Genomic DNA, 11882 nt, shown 5'->3' with positions numbered 1-11882 from the left:
GGCTTCGGGCCCCTGGGTGGGTGGTGGGGGGCGGGAGGGAGGGCGGGCGGGCGGGCGGCTCCCTTCCTCCGGGCCTGCTCGCGGGGCAGCAGCCGGTTCGCCCCGTCGGGGCTTTCCCCGCCGCCAGTAGCGCGTCGCCAGCGAGGCGCAGCAGCAGAGAGGGGGCTCCGCCGGCCAGCCGGGTTTGTCTTCTGGGGGGCGGCAGCAGCGGTGGGGAGGAGCGCTGCTGCCCCATTGGGTGGGGGGCCGACTCCAACAGGCGCGGCCCCACCCCGCGGGCACCGCCGGGCCCCCTCCTCGCCGCCCCCCCCCCCGCCCGCCCGCGCCGCGGCGGCTCTATAAAGGTGGCCGCTGCCCGCCCGCCCTCCTTCGGCGCCCGTCGGTGGGTCCGCGCCGGGCTCCTGGGTCTGGGGTCTCAGGCGCTGCTCTCGGCTCTCTCCCTTGCAGCAGACGCCCCGCCGCGGAGGCGATGGATTATTCCTACGACGAGGACCTGGACGAGCTGTGCCCCGTCTGCGGGGACAAGGTCTCGGGCTACCACTACGGGCTCCTCACCTGCGAGAGCTGCAAGGTAAGCCCGGCGGGAGGAGAGCCCGAAAGGCAGCCCGGCAGGCCGGCCTCCGCGGGGGGCATCCCTCCCTGCTCCCCGCCGCCCCAGAATCAGGTCCCTCGAGGACCCCGCCAGGACTGGCCTGGGCGGGGGAGGAAGCCGCGGCGCGGCGCGGGGAGGGCTGGCCGGCGGCCCTTCGGTCCCCGCATCGCGCGCGCGCACACCCCGATAAAGAAGGTGCTGGGGGGCCGGGGGGGCAGCAGAGGCCCGGGAGGATTCTCCCCGCTGCTCGTCGATCAAAAGAGGAGGAAGCGGCGGCGTGGAAGGGCTGTGCCTCCGACGGAGAAGGCGGCGGGAGAGGCCGGAGGAAGCCCGGCTGCCCAGCGGGGTAAGCCAGGCAGGCAAGGTCGCCTCGGCGGCGAATAGCCAGATGCTGCTGCATCTGATTCACGGTCTGCTGGCGATGGCGACGAAGCCGCCTGGTCCTCCTCCTCCTCCTCGTGCCAGGGGGAAGACCTGCCCGGTTTCTGGGGCTCCTGAAAGGGGGCCTCTCCCTCCTTCGGGGGCGCAAGGAAGGGACCCGCTGCCGCCACCTCCTGAGCCCGGCGCTTTCTGTTTCCGGGATCGACCCTCCGGGATCGGGTCCTCGGCAGGCACCCACCCGCTGAATTCCTTCTCTCGGGGTCCATTCCGGGGGGGGGGGGCAGCCTGGCCCTGACCTTCCCACCGGCGTCGGCTTTTCGTGCCCTCCGAATTCCCTTCCGCTCCGAACTAATTCTGGCTTTTGCGGAGGCATCTGGTCTCGGCGGCCGCAATTGGTTTCCCAAAAGGCCCCCGCGGGATCGCGAGTGGAAATCGCCCCGGTCTACTCCAAATCTTAGCGAGTGCCCAGTAACTTTTAGGGCAGTGTGTGGTGGATGGCTGAAGTCGCGGTATACACCCCCGATTCGATGTCACTCCAATTTATAGTGGCCGTGAAAAATCGTTTCTAGAACGCTTTCTCATGGAAAAAAGGACGCCTTTTACCCCCGAAGCCGCCTCGAAAACGACTGACATAAATTGATTTACAGACATCAATTTTATTTATTTTCTTTCATAGTAAATCAAATAATTTTAGAATAAATCCGAGGAATTAATATTTTTAATTAAAAAAATAAAAACAATGCTAAATTAAGCGAGAAATACATTGAATCCCGTCCTGTCTTGACGGAAACCGGCACTTCTATCTGGAGGAAGATTCCTTTCAGGGAGCAAAAGGCTTCGAATTGAGATTTGCGGGGCTTTTCTCCCCAGGTTACCTGTCAATTTAATTTAACATAATTTAATGTCATTTAATTCGATTTAATGTGTGCGTTATTTAGGAGCAATTAGGAGATTTCTGTCTTTAGTTCTACAACGAGTGGAAGAAACAGACAGATTTTCTCCCACCTCCCTTAACAAAAAGATTTTCTCCTACCTCCTTGCTAACTTGGCAAAGAGACACCTTTTAGCGTGGTGATTCTCTTTACTGAGCAGGGGGAGAGTAACTGGCCCTCTCCACCCCCAGCACAGCATCCCTCCCGTGGCTGTGGCTGGGGTCTATCCTATGTTTCTTTTTAGATTGTGAGCCCTTTGGGGACAGCGATCCATCTTATTTATTTGTTATTTCTCTGTGTAAACTGCCCTGAGCCATTTTTTGGAAGGGCCGTATAGAAATCGAATAAATAAATCGATTAATTAATTAAAAATAAAATCCCGCCCACCCAGCCTGGCTCGACAAAACGAAGGAGCCCTCGCCAGGCAAAGGGGTTTGGCAGGGGTCTTCTCCACCGCCCCGGGCTGCTCTGCTGCGGGCGGAGGGATCTCGGGGGTCGCTCTGCAGCCCGGGGGAGAGGAACCGTGTCGCCCCGGGAGGGAGAGCCCTGGGGGAGCGGGGTCTGGACCTCGGCCGAAGCCCCGCTTTCCCCCTCCAGGAGGCGATTTCGGGGGAGGGCGACTATTTAGTAGGCGTCCCCACCGCAAAACGACGCCCTCCTGCAAGGCCCCAGATCTAACGCAGTGGGGCCGACAATGTGCCCACCTCGGTGGGTCTGGGAAGGGGGGCGGGTGTCCCTCTTTGCGGGGTGGGTCTGCGCTGCGCCTAGCTGGCTTTCCTTTCTGAATCCCGGTGAGGGTCTTTCCCAAGCTAGCCTTCCGAAAAGGAAAGACGCCCCCGCCCCACCCATACACATGCATCACGAGCCCCCCCCCCATATCTTATTTTTGAGGCAGAGGCCTGAGTGGAGGGAGGCGTCCTCCGACGGGTGGTGGGGAGGCCGCCCCTGGCTCCCCCTGAGCTGGTCGGATGGGGCCCTCTCCTGCTCGCCCGCCGGCCTTGCCAAGGGCGAAGGGGCCGCCGTATCCCTTCTCTCCCGCTCTCCTCTCTGCCGGGATGGAGAGCTGCCTGCTGCGGGGCAGGGGCTGAGCGGGGAGGCCGCCCCAGTACCCCGAAGCGGTGTAGGCAGCCAAGGCAGGGGCAGAAGGGTGGACTCTGTCCATGCTCAGAGCAGCCCCTGAGCACTTCCGTACCCTTCGGCTGGGGCAGAGATGCAGCGGGGAAGGGAAGGCACGCTCTGCAGATGCTCAGAGGCACCCTTTCTCCTGAGGTCCTCCTGTCCCCATGGCTGAGCGGCCTCTGCGTCCGGGTGGAAGCGGCCTGTGGGTGTCAAGCCCGAGGAGGCCTCCATCAGCAGGGCAGCCGGGACAAGATCCAGCGCCCTCTTGGCTGGGGGCAGCAAGAGGCGCCCCCTCCGGAGGACGGAGATCATCATGGCGCCCCTGTCCTGTGCGCAGCTTGGCTGCCTGCCTGGCGCGGGCGGGGCTCTTACCTCCTGACAGCAGCCCAGCGCGCTCCCCACTTTGCTGCTGGCTGGGGGTCTCAGGCTGCGAGGTCTGCTGCTCAGCAAGCGAGAAGCTACTGCGCAGGCAGCTCCATTAGGGGGCTGAGCAGTGCCGGGAGGGAGCGGGAGAGGTCAGTGCGTGGGTGGGTGGCCAGCTGTGACCCACAGACTCTATTTCTGAAGCAGAAATAGGGGCGGGCCCCCACTTTTCTCCTGGGGACGCCGGCCACCCTTGGGCTGAGGGCGGGCCTGCCCCACCTTTCTGGCTGGGACTGGCTCCCTGCCCATCGCTTGCCCTAGGCGCCAAGGACTGGAACCCAAGACCAGAGCTAGCAAGGTGCCCACTGCTCTGGCCTCAGAGGGAAGGCGAGAGGGCCCCTCAGGACATGCAGGCTGTATGCCTGCCCCACCCCACCCCACCCCTGAGTTTGGAGGCAGGGCTGCCAGGCCAGAGGAGGGCCTTGCATCAACCCCACTAGCACCTTCCTGCAGCTGGACGGGGGGCATACGGACATCAGAACAGCCCTGCTGGATCAGGCCCAAGGAGGCCCATCTAGTCCAGCATCCCATTTCGCACAGTGGCCCACCAGATGCTGCTGGAAGCCACAGGCAGGAGTTGAGGGCCTGCTCTCTCTCCTGCCATTACTCCCCTGCAACTGGGACTCAGAGGCCCTTGCGAACCTTTCCCCTCCCTCTTCCCTGGGGCCTGGGAGGACCCACGGAGGGCCCACCCGAGCAGGGCCAGGCTGTGGGAGCCCGGAGCAGGAGGGGGGAGCACGTGTGTGTGGGGGTGGTGGCAGCCCTGGCTGTAGGGCGCAGGTGGGCTGCTGGCCCGGCCTGCCTGCCTGCCAGCCTCCCGCTTCTCTTCTGCCCCCCCCCCCCGCCCACCGCAGGGCTTCTTCAAGAGGACGGTGCAGAACCACAAGCATTACACCTGCACCGAGAGCCAGAGCTGCAAGATCGACAAGACGCAGCGCAAGAGGTGCCCCTACTGCCGCTTCCAGAAGTGCCTGGCCGTGGGCATGAGGCTCGAAGGTGGGTGCCCGGCGGGCGGCAGACCCCTGCTCTGGTTTTCCTTCTGGTGGGCCCCCCTCTCATTTCTCGCCCAGAGTGCTGCTGGCTGGTGCAGAATATCCTGCGTGTCCCTCTCCCCCACCCGCCGCCCCCCCCACACATCTCACAAACACTTCATTTTGCATAGGGTAGGATTCAAAGCGCAACCCTTTGAGGCACACTTATCTGGGCTGCGCAAACCCCACAGAACACAGCGGGATGGACTTCTGAGTAGACATGGGAAGGACGTGCGCGCGCCCCAATAGTGGTGGGGGTCCAGGTAGCCCTCCTCTATGAGGTTTGTTCTCAAAGGAAATGCCAGCCGAGGGTCTGCCTTCCCTTGCAGGGAGCTCCTTTCTGCCCCAGTGGCGGCTCCTTTTCTACTTCTCCCCCAAGAAACCAGACACAGAAGTGCATTTAGATTTCCTCCACATCTGTAATGGGAAAGGACAATTCTTCCCAACATTCAGGTCTAAGCAAGACCTTTTCTCCCCTCCCCTGCTTGTCCACACTGGGCCAGAACTGGCACGGGGGGGGCGGCTTTAAAAGGGGGCTTTTCAGCTACCCTGTGAAAACCAACCCGAGAAAAGTCATTGCTTTTAACTTGCTGTGTGTGGGGGGGGGTCTTTTCCCCTCCGGGAGGCTGGTTCCCTGCTGGGGGTGGGGGGGAGCACTGATCGACAAGCCTGCCTTCGTCCTCCAGTGCAAAGAGCCGGATCAGCCAGCAGCGGTTAAAAGCTGTAATGTATTTTTTATAGTAATGACGATGATTTGCTAACAGTCATAAATTAACACTGCAATTAACAAAATTTAGTTAACAAAAATTCAATAATAATTTTATTTATTATGATGATAAAATTGATTAATAATTAAAATGATGACGATTGATGATGATGATGATAAGGTCGGGTGTCCCATTTGAGCCAGGCCCCCTCCTGGGCTGAGTCCCAGAATTTCTTTCGGCTGCCAGAGAGCAAAATAAGGGGGCGCTTCCCTGGCTTGCGCCCCGGCTGTTATCCCGCCTGCTGGCCTCCCCTCGGAGGAGGGATGAAGGGCGAATGGGTTAGGGAGGGCACACCCTCCGGGTTCTGAGCACTCCCCCCTCCAGATGTTGGCAGCATCAGAATATTCAACTAAAATCCAACTATTTCGCATCCGAATATTCAACTAAATCAAGCCACAGTCAGACTGAAAGGCATTTTTTAAGGGAGGGGGTCGCTTCTTAGCTGAGCAGGACCCGGAGCGCCGGCTGGGGGCAGCCCTGGGGCTCTTTGTCCTTGAGCGACTGAAAGCGAAAGCGAATTCCTTGGCAGGCGGCAGGCAGAGGGGCTGCTGCGCGCTCGGGACCGGCCCAGGGGAGGCTGACTCGCCTGCCGGCCAGCTGTCCTGCCGGAACTTGGCCGGCGCTGCTCCTCTTCCGCACCGGCCAGGCCTGGATGTTTGAGGCGCGCGGAGGGGGGGGCGAGGGTTTCTGGCAGGCCGCGGGAATTGCTTGGCTGTTGGGGAAAGAGGCGCTGGGACATTGTTCTTCAGGTTGCTTTACAGAGAACAGGTCTCTGCCCTGAGGGGCTTACAAGACAGCTATTTCAACACTAGAAGAGGAGGGGAAGCATTACTCGCCTCTAAGCGGTTTGCTGCCCACATTGGGGGCCTTTCTGTGGGCGAGGTGTGTTGTGGTGAGGGGGAAGTGGGCTCTGCACGTGCCCACATAGGCACTCTCTGTGTGACCGTGAGCTCGCAGCTCCTTCCCGGGCTGGGTCCTGGGTTAGGGTTCGAGTCGGCTTTGCTTTCCATCCCTCCACAGCGTAGGAGAAAAGGAAGGCTCCTTTTGCCCTCACGACGTCTGCCTGCCGTCGTCCCAACAGTTGGGATGAACGAGCCCTTTGGGGCCAGGCAATACACACCGGAGGGGGGGAGAGAGAGATGCCCACTGTCCGGATCCTCCTCTCTCCCTGGGGCGCCTGTGCAGGCTTGGGACATGTGGATTCGGTCATGAAGAGAGTGCCCTTGAGGGCGTGCAGAGTGTTAGTTGTGATCCACTCCTCCGACCTCATGCAGGTCTGGCACTAGGCAGCAGGAGGGACGAGAGGGCTGAAGGGCGGGGGCTGAGGTTTGGGCAAGGCCGCCCCCAGCCCCGGGGACGGGCGGACACAGCCCAGCCTGGCTGGCTGCCTTGCCCGGTGGAAACGGGAGCCTCCCTTTCGCCGATGACGACTAGTCCTTGCTGCCGGGCAGGAGCAGCTGCTCTGACACTTCTAAAGAGATCCTTCAGCAGCAGCAGCAGCAGCGGAGCACAAAAGCAGCGAGCCTGGAATGATCGATTTGGGGGACAAGGGGGTGTTGACACCCGCCGCTCTTGAGGCACTAGACGCGCGCGCGCGCCAATGGGAACGCTCTGCCGAGTGCCGCCGAGTGGGGACCCAAGAGCACTGCCAGCTTCCCGGCTGCTTTTGCGCGCCGAGCCCAGAGAGGCGGGCGAAGGGCTGGCGGGGCGGCACTGGGAGCCCCATCGCCTCCCAGGCAGCCGCGCGGCGGCGGGAGAGAGGGTGGCGGTCGGCAGCAGGGCCGGCCAGCCCGCCACCACGGCAGTCCCCTCCAGGCAGAGACACCTCTCTGGCCGAAAGCTCTGTGGCGTGGAGGACTTCCCCACCATGGAGCTTGGAGGCTAGAGAGGCTCTTATCCGGGGGTGGGGGGAACAGCCCCCAACTGATGTATATAGAACCGGGAGGGAGGGAGGCTGACCGTCCAAGATCATCCAGGGAGCGGACTTGAACGTGGTCTCTTAGGGGGAGTCGAATATCCTGCCCTCACGCACACTTCCAGGGGCTGAGCCAGACCCTGGGGCCTAGGCTGCCTAGCTCAGTACTCCTGCGTACAACACTGACCGGCAGCAGCAGCGCCCCGGGGTCTCCTTCCCCGCTGCCGCCGCCGCCTCGGAGAGGCAGCATCACGGAGGCCGGGCTCAGTCCTCTCGCTGACCCCTCCCTCCCCGATCAAGGCAGTAGGCACAGCCGGAGGCGCGGCAGGAGTGGGCCAGCCAGGGGGCTCCGCTGCCTGGCCTTCGGGTGGCTTCCGCTGTGGCGCGCCCCCCGCCCCAGAACTTGCGCGGGGGCCGCTTTTCTGCCGCAGCCGCTGGCTCTTCGCTTCTCAGGAAGGCCTGGATGGCGCTCGAGCGAGCTGCCTGGACTGGGCGCTTTGGCGGAGCAGCGCCTCCCGGCTTCGGCAGACCGTGGGAAGCGAGGCTGAGTCAGCTTTGACTAGCCGTCGGGGCGGGGGTGCCTCGGCTGCCCTTCCCCAGGGCTGGCTGCCTCCCTCGCTCGCTCGGTTTGGCACTGCTTCCCAGCGCTGCGTCGCGATCCCTGCCCCAGAGGGTTGCAACAGGCAGAGAAGCACCTGCGCCCGGACACATTCTTGGGCTTCGTCGCGGGAGGGGGGCACACAAGGCCACCAGCGCCCCCTGGCTAGTTGCTGGGCGCCTGCCGGGAGCTGCTGGACTGCCCGCCCCGTCGGAAGCAGCACGGCAGCCCCCCTCCCGCCGCCGCCGCCCCGTCCAAGGCGCCCAGGCCGGGGGTGGGCAGCCCCCCGCCGCGTCTCCCTCTTTCTGAATGCCCTTTCTCTCCTCTCCTCTCCTCTCCTCCTCTTCCTCCTCTCCAGCCGTGCGCGCAGACCGCATGCGAGGCGGGCGCAACAAGTTCGGGCCGATGTACAAGCGGGACCGCGCCCTCAAGCAGCAGAAGAAGGCGCTGATCCGGGCCAGCGGGTTCAAGCTGGAGGCGGCCGCCCCCGCCGTGCCCCCGCCCCCCATCGTGTCGCCCGTCCAGGCTGACTTCGGCCTGCCGGCCTCCTCGCTGCACGGCCTGGCCGCCCCCCCGCCGCCGCCCGGCCTGGCCAAGGGGCTGCCGCCGCCCCACGCCGCAGCCATGACGCCCGTCGACTACGAGCGCAGCGCCTACGGCACGCCCGGGCTGGGGGTGCCGCTGCCGGGCCACGGCTACCACTACCCGCCCTTCGGCAGCCGCGCCATCAAATCCGAGTACCCGGAGCCCTACGCGCACCCCCACGAGGCGGCGGCGCCGGCGGCCTCCTACCCCTTCCCGGAGGCCTACCCCGCCGGCGGCGGCGGCGGCTCGCCCCCTCCGCCGCTGGCTCCGCCGCCCGGCGGCGCCGGCCCCCCCGACGTGATCCTGAAGCTGCTGGAGCTGGAGCCGGACGAGGCGCAGGTGAAGGGCCGCATCCTGGCCTGCCTGCAGGAGCAGCAGGGCAAGGCGGGCCGCGGCGGCGGCGGCGGCGGCCACGACAAGCTCAGCGCCTTCGGGCTGATGTGCAAGATGGCCGACCAGACCCTCTTCGCCATGGTCGAGTGGGCCCGCAGCTGCATCTTCTTCAAGGAGCTGGAGGTGAGCCCGGGGCCGGGGCGGCTTCTCCAGCTCGAGGCCCGACGGCGCGGAGCCTGGGGTGGGGTGGAGGTGTGCAGGGGCGCGCCCAAGGCTCTTGCAGCCTCTCGCCCCGGTTGAGCCCGTCCTTCCGTGGGCATCCAGCCAGGTGCCCCTCCGAGAGGGCACCGGGCCGCTGTCGGGCGGGCTCTTCGCTAGGGGGGCTGCCTGGCTTTCTGGGTCGCTGCCCCGAGGCGGCTGCAGCAAGAGAGCGGGAGGTTTCAGTCGAGCCGCTGGCCTCTGTCGGGCGCAGCAGCCCAAAGGAGCTCCTCTCCGCTCCCTCGGGCTGGGCCCCAGGTGTTGCTCAGTCGCCGGCTGGCGCTGGGAGCCTAATTGAAATCTGCCGCGCGGAAGAATTACGGCGGAGACGCGCGGCGCGGCCGGGGTGGCTGCTCGCTGGGGCAAGAGCCCGCATTTCTCTCGGCTTCCTCCCACAAGCCTCCTTGACTGCCCCCCCCCCTTTGGGTTTGGTTAATCTGGGTCCAAACCCCTTCCTGCCCGTTCCACCTTGACGGCCGAGTCAGCACCTGGAATCAGCACCTTGGGCTGGGCATTTTTAGCCCCGTTCAGACGTTGCCTTGTACCTGTGTTGTACTTGCACACACACCTGCAGGTGTTGCTGTAAATGCATGCATTCTGGAAGCGAATGGGGTGCGGGCCCCCTCAGATGCAGGGCTCCAATAGGAACCGTGCCACTAGCCACGTGAATAGGGCTTATCTGAAAGAGAGCATCTTGCTCTGCTGGGGGTTGCACACACAGTTCATTTGTGGCAAAGTAGGACTCGAACCCAGGACTCCTGACCAGGTCACCACTGGCATTCACTTGCTCTCTGAGAGAGCCAACAGAAGAGTACCTTGATCTAGTCTGGCAACAGTAGCCCAGTAGCCCGGCTTTGGTGCTCTGCCCTGAATTGGTTGTCCCTGGAATCAGCTTCTCAACACTCTTCTGCTCTTGAATATGGAGGTTCTATCTGTCATGGCTAATCACTGCTGACAGATGTCTCTGCCTCTGTAGTTTGTCTAATCCCCTTTACAAGGAATCTAATCTGGAGGCCTTCACCACATCTTGGGTGGCAAGTTTCACATGCAGATGGAAGGTTTCCCTTGGCTTGTGGCGGCCAATAGCAGCCTTTGGCAGCGGAGTCTCCCCCCCCCTCGCACCCCCATCCATCCATCCGTCCGTCCGTCACTCAGTCACTCCCCTCCCTCCCTCCCTCCCTCCCTCCCTCCCTCCCTGTGCTGTAAAGGGCTATGAGCTGCCTGCGTGTTAAATGAACTCTCCCTGCTGTGGCTTTTATAGCGTTCTACTCAAACTGCAAGCAGAGTGCAGAGTATAAAACCCAGGAATCGATGGGCACAACTCATGGGAGGCTGAAAAGCAGGCCGTGGGCGTGGGAGGGGCTTTCTCCTGAGCCAGGCCCCTGGTGCATCGAGCTCAGTGTGGTCTGCGCTGGCTGGCTGGGGCTCTCCTGGGTTTCAGGCAGGGGTCTTTCCCAGCCCTCAAGCCCCAGGGGCTCTTCCACGGAGAGCAATTTATTGTGGCTGGGCATGATGGAAGTTGTCGTTCAAGAACTGCCGGGGAGCTAAGGTTGCCTGCTCCTGCCCGAAGGGGGATGCTTCACATGTAGGTACCCATCCAAATGCAAACCAGGGCAGACCCTGCTTAGCCAAGGGAACCGTTCATGCGTGCTGCCACGGGACCAGATCTCCTCCCCATCCTTCTCAGGATAGATGCTTGTAGTTCTCTTTCTGTCTCTGGAAGAGGATGTGTTTGGCTCAAATGTGCCCTGCCTTTCTTCAACTCCAGGCTCCAGACATAGGGGCTCCCTGGGGGGTCACCTGTCCAGGTGCTGAGCAGGCCCTGGCCGCCGTAGGTCTCCAGTTGGGGGGTTTGAAGTGGGAGGACAGCCGGTGTGGTCCAGAAAGCCAGCCTGGGAATTCAGAATTCGTGCTGTGAGTTGCCCTGCCCTGGTCTTGAGGGCAAGTCAGCGGAGCTGATGGTTGGGCCTTCAGCTTGCCCCCTTTGCGGGGAATGAAGAGGGCCTGGCTACCTGGAGCCCGCGGACAAGTGCGTGAAGTTTGGATCCTCCCAGCTTGTCCAGAAGACGCTTCCGGCCAGCAGGCAAAAAGGAGGGAAGGGGTCTGTCCTCGGTCCGTGGGGAGACGCTGGCAGGGAAAGTGTTGCGTGGTTGGGGGATACTCCTGGGTTTCCTTTGCTGCTCGGAGCGAATGGGCAAGTGAGAGGAGGCAACTGGCCAGGCAGAGCGGCTCCTGCCGTGGGCGAGGGCCGTAATCCGAAAGCGAGGACTAGGGCGGAGGCGGAGGCAAGAGAGAGGGTGGGTGGGTGGAGCAGACCCCCAGGGCCCAGGAGCCGTGAGGAGGCCCGACAGGCCAGGCAGTATCTCGTTCTTGGTCAGGAGGCCAGAGCCGAGGGAGGCTTGAGGGGGCCCCGGGGCCGGCGGGGTGCCCTCCTGCAGCCAAGGGGCCCCCAGGAGCTCTCTGTGGAGGCCCCCCTCTGCCAGCCCAGCTACGGGCCTCTCCCAACCCCCAGGCTCGGGCAGGACCCCAAACTCTCTGGGGACATTGACCCCCTCCTCCTCCTCCCCACCCACCAGGGCTGGCGCGCGATTGTGGAGGATTGTGCGGGGTGGGGGAGGCGGTCTGTGGCCCGGAATGAGCTGCCCCCTGGGGCTAATTGGCCTCTCGGCATTGGCTGGCGTGTGCCGGTCTGCCCCACAGGCCCCAGGGCGGCCGGATTGGAAACAGATTTCACTTCCCAGATATATGGTTTCATTTAAGGGCCAGTAATTCTGTCAGTCCGGGGCTGACAAACGAGAGGCTGGCTGCCCGTCTGCCGGCAAGAGTGATGCCTGGCCGTCCCCGCCGTGTCACCTGCTGGAGAGTTACAGGCTCCGCTGTCCTTCGAGGCAAGACTAATAACGCAGCCAGGACAGGGGAGGATTTGGGGGGCCGCTTGTTTATGGAGG

The 11882-nt window shown here is 63.3% G+C and overlaps 1 protein-coding gene across 6 annotated transcripts in view; it reads left to right on the top strand.

Annotated features, from left to right (window-relative positions):
• The window catches only part of NR5A1 (nuclear receptor subfamily 5 group A member 1), a 32345-nt gene that overhangs the window by 6108 nt on the left and 14355 nt on the right, over positions 1-11882 (top strand). For 4 of the 6 annotated variants that reach the window (XM_053282149.1, XM_053282145.1, XM_053282146.1 and 1 more), the window contains exons 2-4: positions 448-571; positions 4302-4443; positions 8117-8859. In XM_053282149.1, coding sequence (XP_053138124.1) covers positions 470-571; positions 4302-4443; positions 8117-8859 — 987 coding nt within the window. In that variant the 5' untranslated portion in view covers positions 448-469. Of the gene's footprint in view, positions 1-74; positions 183-203; positions 572-4301; positions 4444-8116; positions 8860-11882 lie in introns of those variants that run through there. The other 2 variants (XM_053282147.1, XM_053282150.1) reach the window with 2 other exon arrangements.

The sequence above is a fragment of the Hemicordylus capensis genome, chromosome 17 (assembly GCF_027244095.1).
Source record: "Hemicordylus capensis ecotype Gifberg chromosome 17, rHemCap1.1.pri, whole genome shotgun sequence".
Lineage (NCBI taxonomy): Eukaryota > Metazoa > Chordata > Lepidosauria > Squamata > Cordylidae > Hemicordylus > Hemicordylus capensis.
Note: the sequence above shows the minus strand (reverse complement) of the source record. Positions and strands in the feature narration are given on the sequence as shown.